The sequence below is a fragment of the Bufo gargarizans genome, chromosome 10 (genome assembly GCF_014858855.1).
Source record: "Bufo gargarizans isolate SCDJY-AF-19 chromosome 10, ASM1485885v1, whole genome shotgun sequence".
Lineage (NCBI taxonomy): Eukaryota > Metazoa > Chordata > Amphibia > Anura > Bufonidae > Bufo > Bufo gargarizans.
Genome location: NC_058089.1, coordinates 74604647 through 74630545, shown reverse-complemented (window position 1 = coordinate 74630545; position 25899 = coordinate 74604647). Strand labels below are relative to the sequence as shown.

General features: G+C 41.4%; 1 protein-coding gene across 1 annotated transcript; it reads right to left on the bottom strand.

The window, feature by feature from the left end:
• Positions 1-24645, bottom strand: LOC122920933 (chymotrypsin B-like). Its single transcript, XM_044270771.1, has 7 exons — positions 24594-24645; positions 21039-21142; positions 15388-15467; positions 14033-14111; positions 12012-12192; positions 5548-5681; positions 1-162 (listed from the first exon to the last, which is right to left on the bottom strand). Exons 1-7 carry the CDS (start codon positions 24643-24645, stop codon positions 1-3), a joined length of 792 nt encoding a protein of 263 aa, XP_044126706.1.
• Positions 24646-25899: the final 1254 nt, after the last annotated feature.

Genomic DNA, 25899 nt, shown 5'->3' with positions numbered 1-25899 from the left:
TTAATTGGAGGCAACAATCTGGTCCACCCAGTTACGGAGCTCAGTCACACGGGCATAGACCCCTGGAGAAGATGTTGAGCATGTACTGCTTCCCCAAGATACAATACCAACCAGGGTCCAAGCACCATTTCTTTGGCACACAAGGGGTCCACCAGAATCACCCTGTATTTGGAAAAAAAATTTTGTATAACATTGATTTGTTGCTTTTGGTAAGGATTCCATTATTGAAATATAACAATCACTTCACATTTATGTGAAGGAATACATTTTTACAGAAATATTTTTAATCTCTTTAAACTTTCATCCTCAACTTAAATGGGTGGTTCGGCCCCTAAAAAAAAGGGAGCTGGACAGGGATGAGAGTAAAAAAAAAACTAAAACACACACACATGCCAAGTACCCACATGTCAACACCACTAGCCAATCAATAGGCTCAAAGGTCAAGTGCCGTACCTGCAAAAGCCAGGCACTGATTTATTGGCAGCAGTAATGTACAACTCCATTGAAGGTTTTTTCCGGGATAGGTCATAAGTATCTTATTGGTGGGGTTCTGACACCTGGGACCCCAGCCGATCAGCTGTTTGAGAAGGCAGCAGCCCTCGCAATAGCACTGCAGCCTTTTCTCAGCAAACCAAGCCCCTTGACGTACATTGCATAGTATTGCAGCTCAGCCCTGTTCACTTTAATAGGGCTGAGCTGTGCCTAGGCCATGTAACTAATGAATGTGATCATATAGACCTGGAGAGTGAAGAGCTCAATTCTGTTTTATCGCATAGTGAACACTGTCAAAACAAAACCCATAAAACTATGATGGAATTGTGTTTAGTTTTTTTTTTTGTCCAATTCCACCCCATTTGGAATTTGTTCCAGCTTCCTACTACATTCTATGCAATATTACATGGTGCCATTAGAAACTGTAACTTGTAGCCCTCATATGGTTATGTAAATGAAAAATAAAAAAGTTATGGCTCCAGAAAGACAGGGAGAAAAAAACGAAAACGCAAAAACTGAAAATTGCTGCATCAAGAAGAGGTTAAAGGCTATGGACATTTTTGTACAGATTTTTTCATTTGCTTCCTAAATTCTAAATTAAGGAACTTTGTAAATAGTTTTCATTCCAATGCCAAATGAATGTTTGCTGCTGTAGATTCTATGCAACTCCTAAACATTGCTAGCTGTGCTGCTTTTGAGATAGATCAGACAGCACACTGCCCTGGCTATGCCAGCTGCCTCTATTTTATTCCTCTCTCCACTCACAGTAGCCTATTGTTGGAGATACCAGCATGAAAGATGAGAAGGTTCCTAGAAGATTAGAGTATGAATAAGGAGCAAAAAGTATCATCAGAGGTCTCAGGAAGAGCAGAGCACATAGGCTGTTAGGCTGTTCTATTTCAGAGTATAGATATTGAGTAGAGCACGCATGTGACAGCCTTCAGATCAGATGGAATGTGAATTACATACAGTAAGATGCATTATTAGATGAAATAGGGTAGCACCCATTGCATACTATGCAGAGTAAAGGAAGGGGTGAGCCACAAACTCCTCAGCATGCATATGTGTCTGTCAGCACAGTAGAGAGTAGATCCCTCATGGGCTGCAGGAAAAAGCAGTATAGTGAAAAACCTATCATAATAAATGAGAGCTAGTGAAGACAGCAGCTCCTGGGAACTGCAGAACTCAGTAGATTTCCGCAGATGCAGTACTGGGAAGGCAACAAATGAAAAAGATATGAAACAGCAGATTGCAAACTGCACATATGGGAGTGTGAAAGTGAATAAACAAATGCAATTGCAAATTGCAACCACAAACTTTTTAAAATCAATCTTTTGGCTGGGCTTGCTGTACTAAGTGGGCTTCTGAATAAGTGGAGTTTAAAGAACCAGAGTTTAAGACAAGGCGCAAGAAACTAAGGTTTGATAGCTTTTCCTTGTGTGTTGTTAGCTTGATTCTAGCAAGTTATCCAATTACAGGGGTCTAAATCTAAACTCATATATATTGTTTTCTTTCTTTACTGTTCATCTCCATTTAAACATGTGCTCCATGGACAATGCTACCCAAGTGTATGTCTTGGGCAATGCATGCATGCCTTGAAGAGACATTTGAGGGTGAATACATTTGCACTAGATGCAAGCCTGTTGCATATTTGGAAGCCCAGATCTATCTAATTAGGCAGCTTGCAATACTTAGTGGCATTGCATACCTGGAGAGAGGTTTAGACCTCACTGTGCAGCCACTGACTGGGGTCAGTAAAATGGAGGTGGGTGGAGGAGGGCAAGATCAGGACTATGGGGTCAGTAGTTGGGTAAATGTAGGAAGAAAGGGTAAAAATACTAGGGAGGCTAGTCTTGAGCTGGAACACTCTAGTAAATATGCCTGTTTTGCTCATATTATGGATGAAAGCCCAGGGCCAGCAACCTTGCAGCAGGGCATTTCTCCTAGCAATCACGAAAATGACCACTGCATGAAGGATGAGAAAAGGAGTTCAGCAAAGGTTAGACAGATGCCTGGTGTTGGGGGACTCTATTATTAGGCGGACAGGGTCATCTGTCACCAAGACCGTGAATGCCGAACAGTGTGTAGTCTTCCAGGTGCTCGGGTTCGGCATATTGTGGATCGGATTGAAAGATTGCTAGGTGGGTCTAGGGAACATCTGGTGGTAATGGTACACATTGGCAGCAATGACAAAGTCAGGGGGGGATAGAAGGTCCTTAAAAATTATTTTAGACGACTAGGAAAGAAGCTCAAGTCCAGGATCTCCTTTTCAGAAACAGTACCGGTGCCACGAGCATCACTAGAGAGATGACAGCAACTTAGGGAGTTAAATAAGTGGCTCAAAAGCTGGTGCAGGAAGGAAGGGTTTGGGTTCATGGAGAACTGGGCCGACTTCTCTGTCAGCTACAGGCTCTACAGTAGGGACGGGTTGCACCTTAATGGGGAGGGTGCAGCTGCTCTGGGGGAAAGAATGGTTAGATGACTGGAGGAGCTTTTAAACTAGGATCTGGGGTGAGGGAGGGTGGTCATACTAATAAGGAGGTAGATCGTGTAGATAGAGAGTGAGATATAGGAGGGAGAAGTGGGGATTTAGTTGGGGCTGGGGTTAGTGAGGAAAGTATGGAGAAGACTTAGCAGAACCGTACATCAATGAAAAATTGTCATGGGTAATGGGGAGGGGATAGCACCAAATGACACACAGAAGACGTGGACTGGAGTCTAGGCCTCCAAGCTAAGGGACAGGGATGGTGACCTCCCAGGAATCCCTAGACCTCTACCGGACTCCTGCCAGTATGAGTAGACCCTGAAGGTGGAAATACTCACACACCGTAACCTAGGCCCTGAAGACCCTGTAAGTCCCTAGGAATGGTGGCAGGGAATAAGACTACTGGTTCCTCCCCAGATGAAGAAACCAGCATCTCCCTGAGGCCTAGACAACAACACACACACAAGTGAACAACAAAATGCAAGACAAAATGCACTTAGCTTAAAGCACAATAGAGGAGCAGGAGATCCAAAGTAACAACACACCAGCTCAACCAACTCCAGCAGGAAATATCAACCGCAAGGCAAGCAGTGTGAGTCAGAACTAAATAGCCTCAGTAATGACCATCAGCTGCACCAGACAAGAGGTGCGGTCATTACCAAACACAACACTGAAAGGAGAAAACAGAGAGACTGTCAGATACCCTCACGTGCCGCCAGTCTCTCCGATCTTCTCACCTCTGTCATGGGAGGGACTGTGACAAAAATAGAGCTTCTGATAACATGGACCTATTACATACAAACATCAACCAAGGTACCCCAAAAATCCCAGATATTCACTTTATAGGTAATAGTAATTTAAAATGTATTTTTACAAATGCCAGATGTCTAGCTAGCTTTATAGGGGAGCTGGAGGCTATGGTTCTAGAGGAACATATAGATGTAGTTAGTATGGCCGAGACATTGTTGGACTCTTCACATTACTAGGCTGTTAATATTTAGTGTTTTACACTATTTTGGAAAGACAGCAAAGGAGACAGAAGAGATGCCGGGCTGCGTGATCAAGTGGACTAAGGTGAGTTAAATTTTTTTTATTTTTTTTAACCCCTCCAGCGCTATTTTACTATGCATGTTATAAGGGAAAATAATACAATCTACAGAACACTGATCCCAGACCCGAACTTCTGTGAAGAAGTTCAGGTTTGGGTACCAAACATGCATGATTTTTCTCACACGAGTGCAAAACGCATTACAATGTTTTGCACTTGCGCGAAAAAATTGCGGGTGTTCTCGCAACGCACCCGCACATTTATAGTGTAAGAAATGCAGGTTTTGTGAATAATAAATGCCTTGTTTAAGATGATATTTTTTATGATATATTTATTTTGGGCGAAAAAAGGGAGACTCATGTATATTGCTGCATGTCTGAATGTAATGCAACAGTTTCATTGTTTTACTGGGGTTCTCACATCACAAGTTCTATCCATTGGATATCTCTTACAGAGATAAACTGTAGGGATTTTCGAGGACTCCTATATTGATGACCTATCCTAAGGATTAGTCATCAATATGTGATTGGTGGAGGTTCAACAACGGACATCTTCACCTATCCTCTGTTTGGAGAGATCAAGGTTCTGTGGTTAGTGCTGCAGCCTTTTCACAGCATACCAAGCATAGCACAATCCATTTTATAGTGGCAGTGCTTGGTATTGCAGCCCAGGCCCATTCACTTGAATAGGACTGAGCTGTAACTAGGCCATATGACCAATGAACATGGTCTGGCATAAGAAGATTCAAATAGTTAATCCACAGGTGTCTTGGGAGTCGGATGCCTACCAATCATGTATATATTACTTATCCTGAGGATAGGAAATCAATATAGAACACCAGCAAAGCCCCTTTAATATCACACATTTAAGACAAAACGCTACCATTGGTGGAAAATGTGTCCTTAAGCTGTCTTTGCGCTCATGTATGTTACTCTCTCCGTCTGTACCAGTTTGTAACTTGTCTTGTTTATGATTAGTGCAATTGCCTGTATTATGTATGTATACCTCTTCCCATATGTACAGCGCTATGGAATGAATGGTGCTTTAATAATAATAAATAATAATGTTTTAACAATGTACACATTCTTCATTTATCAGGGTAGTTCAGTCTCTGGACATTGATGACCTAGCCTCAGGGTTGGTCATGCATATCAAATTGGTGGGTGTCCAGTATCCTGCTTCCTGTGCATCCAGCTGCATTAAAAATGCTTGTTCCAGACCTGAAAGCTGCACGGTATAGCTACTGGGTAATGAGGGGAGTTGGACCCACACCAATTGGATATTGATGATCTATCCTGAAGATAGATTAAAGATATCATGAGAATGGAAACCCCTTTTAGAAATATTTTCAAATCAATCTTGTTTCTTTTTACAAGACCCTTTTGACCTCCAGTACCATTTAAAGAGAAATTGTAGTATTTTTTAAAAAAAATATTCTGTGTGTTGTACAGGACTGTGAATGTGTGTTTCCCATCCTCATCGCCATAGCTTAAAAAGGATAAATCCATCTGATAATACAAACCATGCAGGAAGATGACCCAGCAGCTCCAGCGCAGACCATGACATCACTGATGTTAGTACCCCAGTAGGTCTTACATTGTTCATTAGACAACACAGGCAAGGCTGTCTGCTGCAATTTGCTAGGGGTGGAAAGGGCTGTTCAAAAATAAAGAAATCAGTATGTAAACAATTTATGTTTTGTTTGATCAATAAATGAAATATGAGCATTTATAAAACATGCATCAATTTACGTTTTAAGCATTGATTTAACATTAAAAGGGTATCTTAATAAAAATGTTGGATTCATGGGGATTTTTATAGTCTAACCTGGTGATAAAAAAAATAAATAAAGACTTTGTGGTGATTCAAAGACTAGCTCCTACTGTGATCCTATGTTCACCCATTTCATATTTGCTGTGTATACATGTAAACGTGTGTCACATCCATGCTGGAATCTTTAGTGAGTGGGTGTGATAAGAAAAGATTAGTTGGTGTGATATAAGAAACTCTTTCCTAGCATACAGAAATCTGAAAACGTTAACTTCTGCTTTAAAGAAGTTTTCCAGGAGTTACCTATTGATGACCTTCAAATGAATAAGAGCAGCAGTGCAGTAACCATGCACAACCACTACAGAATGGATGGAGTTGTATTCTTCTGGATTCAGCAAGGCAGCTAACAAAACAGCTGACTGGTAGAGGAACCGGGAGTCAGACCCAAGGGCACTTTCTGTAACCATCGGGCAAACCCCTTGGCAGCTGGACCTCACAGCAGCAGCATCACAAGTTACATTACTATGCCAGTGCTGTTCATACTGATAGCTGTCAGGTTTACAGCCTGTGACACAGCGAGGGGTTTTGTCTGGGAAGGCAGGTATTTCCCTCCCAACATCTGCGGCTGCGCTGGTTTTCAGCCAGGTGAGGTCAATTACTGGACCGGAGTTTAAGTGCTGATCTGGGTTTTGGCAGCACCTGGCTGTCCTTAACTAGGCAGCTGGGCTCAGAAGCTTAGTCTCTGTGTTGGGATCTGGGAGCCTTGCTTCTGGATGAAGGCTTGCTACCTGTTTGGCGTGAAAACAGGTTGGTGCTGCTATCAGCAAGGACTCTTTGAGGCAGAATTGCTGCATCGTGTGAATTACTACCAACACCACAAGGTGACTTTTTGTTTGTTTTGTCACTTGCCTAACATGTGAATAAAAGACTGAACTGTTTGATCCAAAGAACTTGTTGCTTCTATACTGCGTCCGCTAATCCTGTCCACCAGTGTGAGTCCCCACAAGCCACATACAGTGATTTACTATTCTCCTTGGACAGTCTCATACATTGTCTTTATGAGATCTGACCCTGCACCAAAAGGTTATCATGGACATCCCTGCTCAGGAAAGTGTAAAGCCTGTGTTAGACGCTGTGAGAATCGAATGAAAAATTGTAATATCGTTTGCAAAAGTGTGATCTTCGTAGTGTGTAATAGTTTCCAAATCACAAAATCATTTGATCCTCTTGTTATCACCCACTCATTAGAAAATCAAACAGTAGGTGTGGTGTTGTGTTGTAGGCGAGTTTATAATGATCGAAGTACTGATTACTACAGCAACCATTGCTCTGTGTAATGTATAGTCGCTAACTATTCGATCCTCAATCATCATCGGTATTTAATCTACTTGTCTAATACAGCCCTTAATCCCCAGACTGCTATCAGTAGAGCATAACTATATGTGTGACTTTCTTCTGCTATACAGACACATACATTTCCCCAATGTACCATAGTACCAAAGGAAAAATAGTAAGGCTACATTCACAGCCAATTAAAGTCTATAGGGCTATTTACATTGCAGTTTTTTTAATGGCCAGTTAATAGCAGCTGTCAAAATATAAGAAGTCCTATTTTCTTCAGGATAGGTCATCGATATCAGATCGGCGGGGGTCCAACACCCGGCACCCCCCGCCGATCAGCTGTATGAGTGCGCACATGCCGTCTCCTTTCTCTCTCTTCCTGTCCGCTGCTACTGTTTATGGTCTTTGAGATAGACAGCAGTCGTGAACAGGAGGAGATACGGGAGGCGGAGGTGTGTGCGCAGTCTCCTCGTACAGCTGATTGACGGGTGTTGGACCCCTGCAGATCTGATATTGACAACCTATCCTGAGAATAGGTCATCAATAGTAAAAGCCTGGAAAACTCCTTTAATGTCCATTTTAATGCCTGATTGTACAGGTGTGCACGCATCTGGCTGCTGTTAAAAACAGGTACACTAGAGAAAAAATTGCCTTTTAAGGGTTAAAAAAATACTCACCTGACCCACTTGCAAGGGGGGACACTAGCTCCTCTTTGCAGCGTGATGATGTCACAGTGCTGGGAGTGCAAGGTCCTACTACCTCCAGTCAGTGTCCCCTCACATGCAAGTGGATGAGATCTTTTCTTTTTGACAGTCGCAAAAAATGCTGAGGGCCACTATGGGGAACATTATTAATGCTGGGGGACACTGTGCTGGACATTATTGATGCTGGGGCCACTATGTATACTATAGGAGTTGGGATTTATATTTAAAAAGCCAATGAAAATCATCTATTTTAACGGCAACATTTTCATCACTGCCGTGAATATAATCATAAAAAAATGTTAAAAACAATTTTTTTTCACTAACATTCACACTGGAGGAATGGGGCTAGGTGACATTTTATTCAGTACAGGCTTCACTTTTCAAACAGGCACAAAGTGGGCATTCTGCTGTGTAGGGAACACAAAGGGGAAATAACTATTGTGTGGAGACATTAAGGGGGCATTCTACTGTGTGGGTGCAGTAAGCGGACTAGGTGGGATTGGGTGTGTATAGATAGGTATTCGGTAGGTAGAGGCATGGCTTAGTGTCATTTTTTTTTACTGCAGCACGATACACATGCTGCAAACATTCTACCTTTTTGTCCTTTTTCAAAGTTGGGAGGTATGTAAAAACATAGCCCAATCATCACTACTAGCAGAATTGCTGTTTTTTGCGAACACTAAAAATAAATAAAATAATAATAATAATAATATTATACCCTGATGTTCCCTACACAGCCTTGGGGCCTAGAGCAGCATGAGCTGTAAATATAGCCCTGGATATATGAGTGCAAACATTTCTCATTAATATGTCTCAAAAATGTCTCTAAATAGAATTGTTCTTATAATGTTAATATTAAATGTGTACATTTTGTAAGATAATGAACAATGTTCACAGGGCTCACTCATGAAACTTTTGCACTGAGCCCACCAGTGTGTTAAACTACCCTGGTCAGACACATTTTATTTTAATGACCCATTATAAGAATAGGTCATGAGAAGGTAAGGCTTATATTAGTGCGCAGATCTTCAAGGCGATTGTAAAAAAGTGTTCCTTCCTGACAATTGCCTGCTTATTAGTAGAGAAGACTAGCGATCTTTTCCTCAGTATGGAAATGAGCAATTGCTAATCCCATCGCTCGTTTCCGTACTGAATCACTGTTTGCCGGCAGCAGATCGTGATTAGAGTGTTTTCTCATTCATAGGGTAATCAGCAGTAGTATTACACTGCCAGATCATTGCTAGCAAGCACTCATACAAATGCTTGCTAGCCATAATCTGCAAGATTATCTGGCAGTATAATATAAGCTTAAGTCTTGGAAAAGCCCCTTCAAATGGCCAGCAGTGCAGGTTTTGTGTTACCATTACCACACAACACTTCTTAAACATAATAAAAATATACAGTATGTACACAAGTGGAAAATAAAAAAAGAACACTTGGAAAACTTAAAGTGATTGAGATGACTGCTAGTGGTGCTTGGTGAATGATCACATAATCAAGGTGGTGCAGCCTTCATTGTGGGTTCTGCAGCAAGGTATACGTTGAGGCAGGGTCACATTAATACTGCATGGCATCTCCCCATGCTTTGAAAACTGGCTGCCACTCTGGTATGGTAATGGTCATACAGATGCCCGATATCCTTGTGTGCTATGTCATTCCAAACTCTTTCAACTTGGACCCACAGTTGAACCAAGATGGTTGTTGACTGCTATACATGGGAGATTTGTAATTTCCTACAGTCCCAGACATTCTCAATCGGGGAGAGATCTGAAGATCGAGCTCGCCGGAGGAGCTGCTGGATACCCGAAAGTGCATGTTATGTAGTAATGCATTGGAAAACCACATCTCCTGAGTCACCATAGGCAATAGGACTGGTTCCACGATGTCATTGAGATACCAAAGGCTAGTCAATGAATACCAGATGGGAACAGCCATGATAACTACACTGTGACACCCCACACTGTAACACCTGATATTAGTCCTTTGTGTTTGCACACTATGTATGACATAGTCTTGCAAACCCTGATGCGGCCATCATTAGTCAGAATCTGCTTTTATTAATGAACACTACTTTTTGCCACTGATGGCCGCATCAGAGTTCACAGGAGGTCCGGGAAGAGCTACTGCCATCATGCATAATGTGGAGACACACAGCACCAACACCAGATGTCATGGCGTGGCATTATCTACCATGTCTGTTCCCATCTAGTACTCGGGGAGGGAATATTCACCAATGTTCGGTATGTCCAAGGCATTGTGGAACCAGTCCTACTGTCTTTTTGACTCAGGAGATGTGATGTTCCAACAAGATGTCACGGTCCCTCAGGTGAATGATGTCAGGAAATTAAGGAGATTGGCTGAGCGTGGAGGACGCTAACTGCCTCCTTGATTTCGCTTGATTCAGTGTTGATAGGGTTATTGACCACTTCCCTTTTCTCAGCTGTTGCTCAGTGGTTCTACCCTTTATAGTCCCACCGACCCTTCTGACTATGCGGTTGATAGCTTCATTTGGGTTTGGCAGAGCTGGTGTGAGATCCTCTCTGGTGTTCCTGTTCTTCCATCTCTACAGAAGTTAAGTGTTGTGTTTGTTTGTATTTGTTATATTCCCTGTATCTGGGCCTGAGAAAGAGACTTTCATTCGTACATCTGTGGAGGAATGGTTTGTCCCTGGTCCTATACTTATTCCTGGGCCTTATAGGGAAATCAGGGCCCAGGTATACTGCTTATGAATATTTTTACCTTCAAGGTCTATTCATATTGATAGGTAGTCAGGGCCCAGATTAGTGTTGTCCAGGGGATGACCTGTTTCTTCCCTAGTTTCCAGGCCCAATTATTGTTCCCCTTCCCTCCTGTGTTCCGTGTGGAGTCCCCCCTCCTCCCACACTGATCATGACACAAGATAATGCTGACCCACACTCTATCCACTCTACATAACTGTAACTTCAGGGTATCCAGCAGCTCCCCTGGCCAACTCCATCACCAGATCTCTCCACCGCTGAGAATGTTGAGGACTGGATGGAGTGACGGATCTCCCATGCACAGCAGCCAACAACCATCTTGGCTGAACTATGGGTCCAAGTTGAAAAATCTTGGACTGTACCACAGAAGAATATTTAACATCTGTAAGACCATTACCATGCCAGAGTGGCAGCCTGTTTTGCAGAAAGGCGGAAAGCCATTTAGTATTAATGTGACCCTGCCTCTACGTATACCTTGTTGCAGAACCAAAAATAAAGGGTGTGTCACCTTGGTTGTGGGATCAATGACCAAATGCCCAAATAATTAGGTTACACTTTGTCAATCTCAGCTCAATCACATTAAGTTTTATAATGATCTTTTTTCATTTACTGTGTCATTTATGCCAGTGTGAGTGTGTGATTCTTGCCGTATGCAGTGTCACACATAACATTTTAAGGATATTTTTGTATGCATACATATGTTACTTTTAAGTCCATAATGCATTATGAAAAACCCTGCATGCAAAGCATTCTTAAAGACCCTTTTGTGTTACATTTGACTGTTTTTAAAAACACAGCATGTACTAGGAAAAGCATTATTTTCTAGCATTTTTACCATAGGCTTCTCTATCAATCTTAAAAACTGCAGAATAAACACATTTAAAGAGTTATAGAGATGTAGCAGGGTTAACACTCAAACTCAACTCAAATTTCTTAACTCATCGTGTAATCCTAAAGCAAAAGCCATTGAAAACTAATTGAAGGTGTTTGCTTAACGCATTTAGTTTAGATAACACATCTCATAAAGCATGAGTGTTAACTCTACTACAAAGAAAAAAATCTATTATAAAAAATAGAAAATTCTAAGTTTTTTTTATAGTGCTTTGATTATATTCTTTCCTTGCATGTTTGGAGACAAACATAACAAACCACCAAAAATACATAAAAATACTGTCTGTGAAACTGGCCAATGTAAGAATATTTGCCAATGTAACTCTTAGTGGCAGCATTATATATGAGTAAATAGATTCTATAGATGCTTTGAAAAAATTGGATTCAGGAGAATCAGAACTGTAGGTGAATCTGGTTCAAATCGAATCAGAGAGTCAAATTGGTCGAATTGAACCTAAATCAAATTTACAGAAATGTGCTCATCTCTAGTGTTATTGTTAACAAGCATAATGCATTTTAAATGTTCAAAATCCTTTGCTCACCAAACCATCTTGTCTTTCCCCATCCACTTGTAACACAGATGCGGCCATCATCATACACTTCACCAGGATTAGCTAAGCACACTGGGGATACAGTTGAGCCAATAACAGCTGGAGTGGCTAGTTTTATCAAGGAAATGTCATTATTGATGGCGTTGGAATCCCAATTTGGGTGCGTAAAAACCTTAAAAAGAAAACATTTATTTAAAAGTTATGTACTAATTGTTTAAACCACCATAATGATAGTATTGCACAGTTTTTTTTAGATATAGTGTTGTTTTTGAGTAGCAATATATATATATATATATATATATATAATTGAAATATAATTGTTGATATTGTAGGAAGGCGCAAGGATCCGTCATTGACGAAAGGTATTTGTCACAGAGGTTCCTGGCCTCGGTGAAGTAAAAGCCGGTATTTTCAGGTGTCAGCGGCAGGTAATGCTGATTGACACTTTGCTATTTTAGTATGGCTGTATAGCTGATCCGGTATGGCTCTCACTGGGAGTAGTCAAAGTGCTGGGTGGGTGACTACTAGCCATGTTCCAGGCCGGGTCTTGACTGTCCTATAATAAACCCAGCCGGCAGTGTCATCTGGGAGTGCTTACCTCTCTCTGACAGAGGAGCTCTGGCAATCGCTGGTGTGGGAACTGAGCTCTGTGCTGGGCTAAAAAGCTGAGATCTGTGTGTTGGGAGAGAAGGCCACCTAAAGCCTGCATTTTGACTGCTGGAGGCAGAACTGCCGACAAGGTGACGTTTTTGTTATGCATGAACGTTTTACTCGGTGTGAGCAAACACACACCAAATTTCATGGCCTTTTTTACAAGCTAAAGATGGCAGCAAAAATGCAGTGAGGTAGCACCCTAAGGCCAGACACATGCGGTGTGTGTCAGGGAGTGGTCCTATTCTGATCTCTGCTCCTCTGACAGGATCACAGGTATTAAACTGATTTATAATGCCATGTAACCCTGAGAGTTCTGAAATCTACTGAATTACACTGACATGATAGATTTCATGACTCTCTCGGATACCTTAGCAGGCTGTCCTCAAGATGAGGAAAACACTTGTGTCTCCTTCGCCTCCCCAGGGCAGAACAGATCTAAGATCTGCATTGGGGATATAAGGTCCTGAAGGGTACACCTCAGTTGATGAATGGCCTATAGGCCCTGGTTTAAACTAAATGTAGTCAATGAGGAAACTCTCTTGGGACAAGACAATTAGCAAATTATGTTCAAGAGGAGGATAATGTGAAAGAAATTAAGTGGTTGATGAACATGAATGGTGCTAATTGTACCTAATTGTCAAATATCTGGGTTTTTTGCTTAAACGTCTTTGATATAACATCTATGATTGAGAAATATAGTCACTTGATTCTTCTAAAGGAAGTTAGACAGACACTGCAAATATGGAACTTCTTGCATAAATATATACAGGGGATTTTTGCAGATATGAGTCATGTATGTGTGTGTATACATGTATTTTTCCATACCAATATGATTCTGATTGTTTGCTTTAATAACTACTTGTGATTGGACATATTAAAATTGATGGCTAAAGGAGGGGTGGTTAGATCCACAATGTACAACTAATAAAATTGACTCTATGGGCGTTGCCTTTAACCAGCAAAGTGTTTGGGTTTTTGATTCTTATGTCGACTACATCCCCTGGCACATGGGGAGAACTTATTCATCAATTTGAATCCCAGACAGGTGTAGTCCCCTAGTTTGGGACTTGTCCTAAATTGCAATGACACTGACTCCAGGACCATTTCCAACTACTCCTACAGCTCCTGCCTTGCCCCCATACAACACTTATTACACCTAGGGCACACCAACTACCATTTGACAAGATTCACAAACATTAGAGTGTGCTCCGAGGGAAGAAGGGGTGTGCCCTGCTATCACTGCCCGGACATAGGGAGTATTAGTGTAAGGATTACTACTGTGACTGACTGTTACAGCCTGAGTCTTTGTCAGGTCTGTAAAATATAAATTGATTAACAAAATTAAAATGTAAACTCACTTGTGATACGGCCAGGGACTGGATTGGTTCAACAGAGGAACTTCTGTCATGTTCTCCAAGAACAACACGGTCGCTTAAACTGCAAATAACAGCAACATACGTCACATAACAAATGTGTCAAATTCTGATATCATTACAGAAACCCAAACAGTGGTTTCACACATAGGGGTTTCAAAAAAATGACCACTGCTGTTTTTAATGCAATTTTTGAGCCAAAAACAGATGTGGATCTAACAGGAAGAAGGCATATAAATCTTTCCTTTATATTCCATTCTCTTTCAATCTACTTATTGCTTTGGCTAAAAAAAAAGCTGCATCTAAAACTGGAAACCCAATGTGTGCGAAACCACCCAAAGGCTCCCTTCACACATTTTTTGCTGCAGTTTTGTGGGCCTGTCCAAAACACCCTGAATTTCATAATTTTTTAAAATTTATTGTGTTCTAAATTTTTGACATATGTCTTTTCAGTATTTTTTTTTCTGTACAAATGTCTATAGGAAAAGACATCTAATAAAAAAAAAACATTATGAGGCTAATTTACTAAGACTAACATTTTATACACCAGTCTATAATTCACTAGATTGAACTGTGTAGTGTTTGGGACATGGTGACATATAAAGGCAGGGGTAGATTGGCCATAGACCCTACAGGGAAATTTCCCAGTGGGCCGATGCCCAGTGGGCCGCCCAAGCCCTCCTGAACTCAACTGTATTACCGTCCTCAGGATGGAGATACAGTTAAATACTGTGGCAGGGGTGGCAGTATTTTGTGCAACATTGTGATATTTGGTTCTGTTGGGGCGGTATTTTTGTGCTGCACTGTAGTATTATTAGTATTATTAATTTCTTTTTCCACGGTCAACCCTGTAAAAAGGGACCACCTTCATAAAACTTGTGATCATTGTACCAAGATTCTCCTCGTCAGTAATGAAAGAAGCATAATCACATATTAAACTGCTCCCCTCATCATCTTCAGTCAGCAGTTTTTAGGAATAAAAGCTGCCAAAAGGCTCCATTTAAGGCCGCATGCACACGACCGTATGTATTTTGTGGTCCGCAAAAAAAAATACAGATGACATTCGTGTGCATTCCGTATTTTACGGAACGGAACAGCTGGCACCTGATAGAACAGTCCTATCCTTGTCTGTAATGTGGACAATAATAGGACATGTTCTATTTTTTTGTGGAACGGAAATACGGACATGCGCACGGAGTACCTTCCGTTTTTTTTGCAGACCCATTAAAAAGACTGGTTCCTTAAACAGTCTGCAAAAAAAACTTAACAGACACAGAATGAAAATACGGTCATGTGCATGAGGCCCAAATAACACTTAATGAAAGATCAAATACACCTACCCAACAGTGCAGTGAGCTGCTGTTACCACCCAGTTGCTGTTAATTAGGGAACCACCACAATAATGCCATCCAGTATTGTCCTGTAAGATATAAAGCAACAATATACTGTAGGAAAAATTATCTTATGTACATATTGCCAGTCGTAAGAAGATATTAAACTGCTGGCAGATATATTTGGAAGTGGCTCATCTCCCATTTTAAAATGTAGCATTTTTGAATGCTGAAATATAAAAAAAATAGTTTGCAATTAAATGTGCCGCCGGCGGTGATCAGAAATACATAGGACGTACCAGTACGTCCTGTGTCCTTAAGGATCGGGACATTAGGGCGTATCGGTACGCCCTATGTCCTAAACAGGTAAAAGCTGAAAATATCCCAGTTCTTGCATGCCCAGCATACTCACGAGACATGTAACCCATTGAGCATGTTTGGGATACTCTGAATCGACATATACGAAAGCGTGTTCCAGTTCCTGCCAATATTCTGCAACTTTGCACAGCTATTGAAGAGGAGTGGACCAACATTCCACAAGCCACAATCAACAACCTGATCAACTCTATGCAACTGAGATGTGTTGCACTACGTGAGGCAAATGGTGGCCCCACCAGATACTGACAGATTTTCTGACCCTCCCCCAGTAAGGCAAAACTGTGCACATTTCAGAGTAATCTTTTATTGTGGGCAGTCTAAGGCCTCTTTCACACGGGCGTCAGTTTCTTTGCCCGGATAAGAGGCGGGTGCGTTGTGGGACTTGTCATGTGTTTTGCACTCGCGTGAGAAAAATCGTGCATGTTTGGTACCCAAACCCGAACTTCTATACAGAAGTTCGGGCTTGGGATTGATGTTCTGAAGATTGTATTATTTTCCCTTATAACATGGTTATAAGGGAAAATAATAGCATTCTGAATACAGAATGCATAGTATAATAGGGCTGGAGGGGTTAAAAAAAAAAGTTAACTCACCTTCTCCTCTTGATCGCGTAGTTCCCGGTCTCTTTACTTCTTGAATGAGCTGTGGGCCAAATGACCTGTGGTAATGTCAGATCACATGCTCCAATCACATGGTCCATCACCATGGTGATGGAGCATGTGATCTGACATCACCACAGGTCCTTTAGCCCACAGCTCATTCAAGAAGTAAAGAGACCGGGAACTACGCGATCAAGAGGAGAAGGTGAGTTAACTTTTTTTTATTTTTTTTTAACCCCTCCAGCCCTATTGTACTATGCATTCTGTATTCAGAATGCTATTATTTTCCCTTATAACCATGTTATAAGGGAAAATAATACAGTGAATAGACTGTCACCTAGCAACCATGTGTGAAAATCGCACCGCATCCGCGCTTGCTTGCGGATGCTATGCGATTTTCACTCACCACATTCACTTCTATGGGGCCTGCGTCGCGTGAAAATCGCACAATATAGAGCATGCTGCGATTTTCACTCAACGCACAAGTGATGCGTGAAAATCACCGCTCATGTGTACAGCCCCATAGAAATGAATGGGTCAGGATTTAGTGCGGGTGCAATGCTTCACCGCACGCATCGCACCCGCACGGAAAACTCGCCCGTGTGAAAGGGGCCTAAGGCTCACCAATATTCATGCTGTCTAATCAGCACCTTGATATGCCACACCTGTGAGGTGGGATGAATTATCTCAGCAAATGAGAAGTGCTCACAAGCACATATTTAGATAAATTTTTGAACAATATTTGAGAGTAATGGGTCTTTTGTGTATGTAGAAAATGTTTCAGATTTTTTAGTTCAGCTCATGCAAAATGGGAGCAAAACCGAAAGTGTTCCATTTATATTTTTACTCAGTGTACATAAAAATGAATTTCTGGCACACAGGTACACAGGTACATCAGGTTTTTAGACCGTGTCTCAGCTCTCTAGGACGTACCGTTCCCGAGATATTTCCAAAAAAGACCCACATTAGCCAATACAAACCTGCAAGTCTTTCTCTTCAAATCCCAACACAGTTTTACTCCAGGTTTCGATAACAAACCAGCAGTTTTTCTTTACTGCTTAAAGGGGCGGGCACTGTGGCGGTCACTGTTTTTAAAGGGACGGGCACAGTGGAGGTCACTGTTATTAAAGGGTAGGGCACTGTGGAGGTCACTGTTATTAAAGGGGTGGGCACTGTGGAGGTCACTGTTATTAAAGGGGTGGGTGCTCTGAAGGTCTCTGTTAAAGAGACGGGCACTGTGAAAGTCATTGGTAAAGGGGCGGGCACTGTGAAAGTCACTGTTAAATGGGCGGCCACTATGAAAGTCACTGTTAAAGGGGTGGTCAATGCTAAAAGGGTGGTCACTGTTAAAGGGGCTGGCACTGTGGAGTTAACTGTTAAAGGGTCTGGCACTGTTAAAAGTGCAGGCACTGTGAAAATCATTGTTAAAGGGGCGGGCACTGTGGAGTTAACTGTTAAAGGGTCTGGCACTGTTAAAAGTGCAGGCACTGTGAAAATCATTGTTAAAGGGGTGGGCACTGTGGAGATCAATGTTAAAGGGGCGGCAACTGTGGAGGTCAATATTAAAGGGGCGGGCACTGTGGAGGTCATTGTTAAAGGGGCGGATACTGTAGAGGTCACTGTTATGGGGGAAACTGTTGATATCTTTTTATGACACGGAAGCATAAAATGAAATAGATGATATATACCTGTGCAAATACGGGTCCTTCTGCTAGTCTCATATATATATATATGTATATATATATAAATGAGTTTCTGTCTGTCTAGACCTTCTTTATGCGCGACCAAACGACTGTACCGATCTTCCCCAAATTTGGCACACAGGTACATTAGGTGTCCGGGAAGGTTTTAGACCGAGGTCTCAACGCTCTAGGACATACTGTTCCTGAGATATTCCCCAAAAATTTCCCACATTAGACAATACAAGTCTGCAAGACTTTCTCTTCAAATCCCAACTGCCATAAACACAGTTTAACTCCAGGTTTTCATAACAACCCAGCCATTTTTTTTTTTTTACTGCTTAAAGGAGCGGGCACAGTGGAGGTCACTGTTTTTAAAGGGGTGAGCACAGTGAAGGTCACTGTTATTAAAGGGGCGGGCACTGTGGAGGTCACTGTTGTCACTGTTATTAAAGGGGCAGGCGCTATGAAGATCCCTGTTAAAGAGGCAGGCACTGTGAAAGTCACTGTTAAAGGGGCGGTCACTGTGAAAGTCACTGTTAAAGGGGCGATCACTGTGAAAGTCACTGTTAAAGGGGCGGTCACTGTGAAAGTCACTGTTAAAGGGGCGGTCACTGTGAAAGTCACTGTTAAAGAGGCAGTCACTGGTAAAGGGGCGGTCACTGTAAAAGTCACTGTTAAATTGGTGGGCACTGTGGAGGTCACTTTTAATAGGGTTGGCACTGTGGAGGTCTCTGTTAAGTCTCTGTTAAAGGGGCAGGCACTGTGGAAGTCACTGTTAAAGGGGCAGGCACTGTTAAAGGGGCGGGCATTGTTCAGGTCATTGTTAAAGGGGCGAGCACTGTGGAGGTCAATGTTAAAGGGGCGGCCACTGTGGAGGTCAATGTTACATGGGTGGGCACTGTGAAGGTCATTGTTAAAGGGGCGGGTACTGTAGAGGCCACTGTTATGGAGGAAACTGTCAATATCTTTTTACGACACACGGAAACATAAAATGAAATAGATGAAATATACCCATGCAAGCTAGGTCCTTCTGCTAGTATATATATATATATATATATATATATAAATTAATTTCTGTCTATCTGTTCTTTATGCACGGCCAAACGACTGGACCACTCTGCACCAAATTTGGCACATAGGTACATCAGTTGCCCGGGAAGGTTTTAGAGAAATTATCAGCTCTCTAGAATGTACCGTTCCTAAGATATTCCCAATTATGTATTTGTTATACACTTTTAGAGGTCACTGTTAGGGTGCAGGGTGCAGGGTGCAGTGGAAGTCTTATATTAAGTGGACAGGGTGCTGTGGAGGTCTTATATTAAATTCCCCATGTAATAACAATTATTAAGCATCTTTTCTTATTTTCTCTATCTTGTACCATTCCTTTATTATTTCTACTAGAAGTTATGAATGAATTGCTAGCAGTCTGCAGTAAGGGTACAGAGGGGTGCTAACAAGTTGGGGGGGGGGGGTGTACCTGTGCAGACTCACTCTATCCAATTAGTGCTGCCATTTTCAGAATGTTCAGGTACACACCCCAACTTGTTACCTCCCCCCTGTACTCTTACTGCAGACTGCTAGAAATTAATTCATAACTTCTAGTAGAAATAATAAAGTACTGTCACAACATAGAGCCATAAGAACAGATGCTCCAGAATTGTTATTACATGGGGAATGCATGAAGCTTTTTAAACAGGCATCTCAGGAGCGTTGAAAGGTCCTCTAAAGGGTTTCTGTCACCAGAATTAACCCTATTAAACTGTCTGACATTAGCGATGTGCTAATGTCAGCAGACCCTAACTCTACTATTCTTATGCTTATTGATGGCCCCCTTACTGCACAATTTAAACTTTTATGATATGCAAATTAGCCTCTAGGAGCGGGGGGAGCGTTGCTCCTGCTCCTAGGGGCTCCGTTCTCCTATCTCATGTCACACCCTGCCGTCCTTGATCAACAGGGCCAGCGTTCATCTTTTCCTGCCGGCCTTGTGTGCTGGATAAATCTTGCGCAGTGCTGTTTACGCGGGTGCTGTGGAGGTCACTTTTAAGGGGTCAGGCCGCTGTGGAGGACACTGTTAAGGGGGCAGGGTACAGAGGAGATCACTGTTAAGAGGTCAGGCTGCTGTGTAGGTCACTGTTGGGGCTGTGTAAGTCACTGTTGGGGCGGTGGGGCGCTGTGGAATTTCACTGTTAAGGGGGCGGAGTGCTGCTGATTTTACATTTTTATGGGGTGGGGTGCTGTGGAGGGGTCACTGTTAAGGGAGCGGGCTGCTGTGAAGGTCAATGTTAAGGGGAAGGGGCCCTGTGGAGGTGACTGTTAAGGGGTAGACTGCTATGGAGTGTCACTGTTAAGGGGGCGGCACTGTGGAGGTTACTATTAAGGGGCAGAGTACAGGGGACATCATTGTTAAGAGGTCAGGCTGCTGTGGAGATCACTGTTAAGGGGGCGGAGTTCTGTGGATTTCAAATTTTTATGGGTTGGGGTGCTGTGGGGGGGGGGGGGTGATGTGGAGGAGAGGAGAGGGATGATGTGGAGGTCTCCTTTTAAGGGAGCGGGTGCTGTGGAAGTCACTTTTTAAGGGGACAGGCCGCTGTGGAGGTCACTTTGGACACTGTTAAGGGTACAGGGGAGATCACTGTTAATGGGGTGGGGTAATGTAGATGTCACTGTTGGGGCGGTGGGGCACTGTGGAATTTCACTGTTATGGGGTGGGGTGCTGTGGAGGTAAATGTTATGGGGAACACTGTGGATATCTTTTACCCACACACATTACACACAAACATGAAAGGAAATAGCCAAAATATACCCGTGTGAAGCCGTGTCATTCTGCTAGTAATTTATACAGCATGTGAACGACAAAATATAAAATGCCAAACTGTGGCAGAATTGCTAGTCTTTTCAATTCCCCCGAAAGACTTAATAAAAGTTAATCATAAAGTTATATATACATTAAAATGATGCCAGTAAAAATACAACTCATTCTGCAATAAACACCAAATACCTGAAGGGAGACTTGCCAGGGCCAAGATCCAGGAACTGCCTCTTCACCATTGACTATCCTAGCATAGCCAGTGACAACAGGGGAGATACTGGGAATTCCGCAGCCTGGTTAGAACAAATATTTTGATGGTATAAAATTAAATATGCTCATTTAGTAGTTTTTTACAATGTTTCCAGCCTAAGGCTGAATGCACACGGCCGTGTTTCACGGCATGAGCGGTCTGTGGAACCACGGGCTGGATTCCTGCTGAGAACAGGAGCGCACGGTGTCATTGGTTGCTATGATGCCGTGCGCTTCCTGCTGCCGCCGCAGTACACCATGGATCTATACCAGGGTACTACTGTATTGCGGCGGCAGCATGAAGCGCACGGCGTCATAGCAAGCAATGACGCTGTGCGCTCCTGCTCTTAGCAGGAATCCAGCCTGTGAAACACAGCCGTGTGCATTCGGCCTAAAAGTAACTTACTGTCTAAGTAATTAGACATATCAAATGCAATCGGGCGACTTTATCATAACCATTATTTTATAAATTTTTTTGCAACTTTTTGAGTATTGCACCTACCAGAGAAACCTATAGATTTGGAGTGAAAATGTTTACAGAATTTCAGAGTAGATCACTTTTGTGCCATAGTTATGCAGTGCAACTTTTTAAAGGTTTGCAAAAACAGTCACAGCCTCACGCCAGGCATACCTTTACTGAAACAGGCGCAACCAAATTGCACTTGCGCCTAATTTATTAATGCTTTGCACTAATTTCAAAAATTTGGTGAAGGTGCATATATACTACTCACAAAAAGTTAGGGATATTTGGCTTTCGGGTGACATTTTTGGAAAACATAAAAAGTTCACGCTCCATTAATATTATATCATGAAAGTATGTAATTTAAGTAGAAGCACGCAACAGTGATTTCTTCTTCTCAAACAATTTATTGAAACAAAAGTCAACAACAGTGGCGGGTATACCTCCACAAACGGGTATACCTCCACAAAAATGCCAATGTCTCAATAACTTGTCATACGGCCTTGAGCATCAATTACAGCTTGACACTGACATCTCATGCTGCTCACAAGTTGACTTATTGTCTGCTGAGGCATGGCATTCTACTCTTCTTGAAGGGCGGCCCTCACGTAATTAAGGTTCTGGGGTACAGAGTTACGAGCCTCTACACTGCGACTCAGCTTATCCCATAGGTTTTCAATGGGATTCAGGTCTGGGGAAAGTGCCGGCCACTCCATTTGAGGTACCCTAGTCCACAGCAGCCGTTCCCTAATGATGCAACCTCAATAAACTGGCACATTGTCGTCCATGAAGCTAAAATTGGGCCTCTGTTGTTCATGCAAAGGCACAATGACTGGATTAATGATGTTATTCAAGTAGTATGGGCTTGTCACTGTAGCATTCACAAAGTGTAGGGCACTTCTGTATTGACTAGACACACCTCCCCACATTGTACACCAAAGTATAATTTTTTGCATCTTTAAAAACATTTAAAATTCAGAATCCGAAGTCGGGTTTGGTACCAGCTGATACCTCGGTACCAAACCCGACTTCGGATTGCTATTTTAAAATGTTTTTTAAAGACGCAGATGTGATTACCAAATTCATTCACTGAAGTCTCAGGCAAATTTAGCTGAAAGAATTTTGCCTCCACGGAGGTACATTTTAACCACCTCCCATCCGCCTGTTGACTATAAACGTCTGGGAGGTAGTTCTCTATCTCTGAATGGACATTTCTGAACGTCCATTCAGAGATCACAGTTTCACGCTAATCGTGGAGCTGCAGATCGGGTTGCCCGCTGTCAGTGACAGCAGGGCAACCCTTAAAGAAGGCAGGGTCAGTTCCCAGGTGCCCCTGCCTTCTAGATCGCTGTATACACAGCGCTCACTGAGCGATGTGTATACAGAGCAGGAATTGGTATGCGCTTCCTGTTCCGGCCCGGCGGTCATGTGACCGCCGTAGTCGGGTGAGTGCAGGAGCTGTCGGGTCATTCTCAGAACTCGATCAGCCCTGCACTGAGGCTGTACAGTGCAGTATACTGATATACAGCCTCTCTGAGTATGTGTATTTCCTCTGCAACTGGGGCTACTATGTCAATGTGAAAAAATGTCCCCCAGAGGTCTTGCATGACCTTATGGAGGACAAAAAGTGTAAAACGAAAAATAAACAAATAAAGAGTTAAAATAAAAAAATAAAAAAAGGTTTCACATGTAAAAAAAATATTCCCCAAGTAAAGAATTAAAAAAAATTGAAAAAATAAATAAAAAATAGACATATTTGGTATAGCTGCGTTCGTGACAGTCGGCTCTATAAATAAATCACTTGATCCACCCAGTCCGAAGAAAATCGCTCAGAAAATGAAAAAAACTATAGCTCTCAGAACATGGACACATTCAAACATCATTTTTTGGTTTCAAAAAAGCTATTATTGTGTTAAATTGAAATAAATAAATAAAAAAGTAAAATAATAAGTAAAAATATTAATAAAAACGGTGTAAAAAAAAGACAATTATGTCCATTTACATCTCAATTTTTTTTAAGAATTGCTCAAAATTCTAAGCCTTCTAACGTCCTAAAAACTTAAAATGACATTTCCAAAATGATGACAACATAAAGTAGACATATGGAGAATGGTAAGTAATAAATATTTTATGGGGTATGACATCCTGTTTTAATAGCGGAGAAATAGAAATTTTGGAAATTGCTAATTTTTCTAAATGTTTTGTAAATTTGGGCTCTTTTCATAAATAAAGGTAAAATATATTGACTCAAATTTATGACTATCATAAAGTACAATGTGCCACGAGAAAACAATCTCTGAATGGCTTGGATAAGTAAAGGCAATCCAAAGTTATTACCACATAAAGTGAAATATGTCAGATTAGCAAAATTAGGCCTGCTCAGGAAGGGGGCAAATGGCCTGGATGTGAAGTGATTAATTATATACAGAGAAAAGTCTCTGGACAGCATTAAGTGTTTGAACAAATCGACTTCAGACCTATGATCGGATGCTCGAACACTATATCACCATAGGCAGAATTATAATGACAAGTAACACCTCTGTATAGATAACACAAGCTTATCTGCTCTTTCCTGACCTCTGCACAGTTCACAGTCCATACCTAGAAAACTCTCCCATAAATGCCAGCTCCTGTCCATTGTGTCTATGTCTCATGTAGCTGCTCTCAAAAGACATGCAGTCTTGGCATATTTTAGACCTAGCGGTAAGTGTGAAAATTTCAGGGATATTTGCATTTTTTTTATATATATAGTGACATGAAAAAAATTAAAATATGTTTAACTTAAAACATGATTTAAGCAATAGGTCATTTTCTCCTGACAGATTCCCTTTAAGCTTTAGTAAGCTTTGCACATTGTTAAACTAAGTCAGCGAAATTAGCTTGTGTGTTAACGTGTCAAGAAAATACTTTAACACCAGCTACATCTGTATAATTTTTTTTTGAAACAATGTATTTAACATGTTATCAATGTATACAGTATTTGTCAACAGTTATACAAATGCATGCAACAGTACAATAAAAGCAATAGAATTTACCATAAGCTGCACTGGCGAAAGCCAAACAGGAGATAAGCAGAGGGAAAGCCATAGTCAATACTTTCTGTATTCACATGAAGAACTTATATAGTAAAGGACCCCAAGCTTTAAGATATGAATTTGCTTAATGATTGGTTAAATTGTTTGAGACAAGGTGAACAAATAGTGCTAACTTAACCTTTAGCATACAACTGACTTATATCTTACTATGAGCTATTTCTAAATTTGACATCTGCTAATACCAAAATAGTTACTATTTACTGGAACTAAGACTTTTATCTGGCATTTGCTTTTCTAAGGAAAGAAACATCCTTTTCCATCTAACAATTGTAAAATTAAATGAAAAAATATACATTCTAACTTACACATAGAGATAGATTTATCAATGTAATTACACTACCTTGAAATATGGCTGCATCTGTACCACTTTTTCCAATCCATATTAAGGTATCAAGGAAACTGTGTGCTGCTTTAGAAAGTCAGCAAGTTTTATTAACATATTCCTAATTTTAAAAAAGTGTCCGTAAATAATACCAGGTCTGAATATTCTAAGGCACTGGGGAAGAAAGTGGCGTACATATAATATTCTACACCAGCATTTATAAATCCTTCTTCAAATTCCTATTGGTTTCTATAGTGCATGACTACATTGATGGTTAAAAAGTCTATTTACACAACATTCTGGACTGAGGATGAGCAAATCGATTCTGAACTAATCAATTTCGTTACGAACAGAGATTAGCGAAGTTTTGAAAAAAATCGATTTATCAAGTTCGTAGAAGTTAGCCAACAAATTTGATTTGTTCCAAATGAATTTGTCATGAATCATTTAAAATCAGGTATACCTAGGCAACTCTTCCTTAGGTATCATTCAGACAGCTGTATGCTATTCACATATCTGTAGATCAGTTTTTTTTGCAGATTCGACGCTGACCCATTTACTTCTATGGGGCCCTTTTCTTTAATTTCACGGCTCCGCAAAACAAATGAAACATGTCTAGAGATGAGCAAATTTCTCATAAATCCAATTTGGTTGGTTCATCGAATTTTCCAAAAAGATTCGATTCGATCCGAATTTATTTGTGATAAATCGCGTTTAAAAAAAGGAATTACCCAGCTGTTGAGAGCCTGCATAGTGGTGTAGAACACTGTGCATTTCAGAAACATGCATGGGAGCCCATTGCGCTAGTGAAACAGTACTGTGAGTCAGTATAAGGCAACTTTCACAAGTAGTGTTTCACGGATCCGTTTGAAGGGCATTTCAAACGGATCCGTCAATAAACTGACTAAACGGAGCCAAACGGAA

Excerpts from the sequence above, each read along its gene's own strand:
- LOC122920933 (XM_044270771.1), bottom strand. The coding sequence starts at position 24,645 with ATGGCTTTCCCTCTGCTTATCTCCTGTTTGGCTTTCGCCAGTGCAGCT. Across the intron at positions 14,112-15,387 it reads GCAGCTCACTGCACTGTTGG|TTTAAGCGACCGTGTTGTTC; the intron begins GTAGGTGTATTT and ends TGTTATTTGCAG. Across the intron at positions 163-5,547 it reads CTGGGTCATCTTCCTGCATG|GGTGATTCTGGTGGACCCCT; the intron begins GTTTGTATTATC and ends TTCCAAATACAG.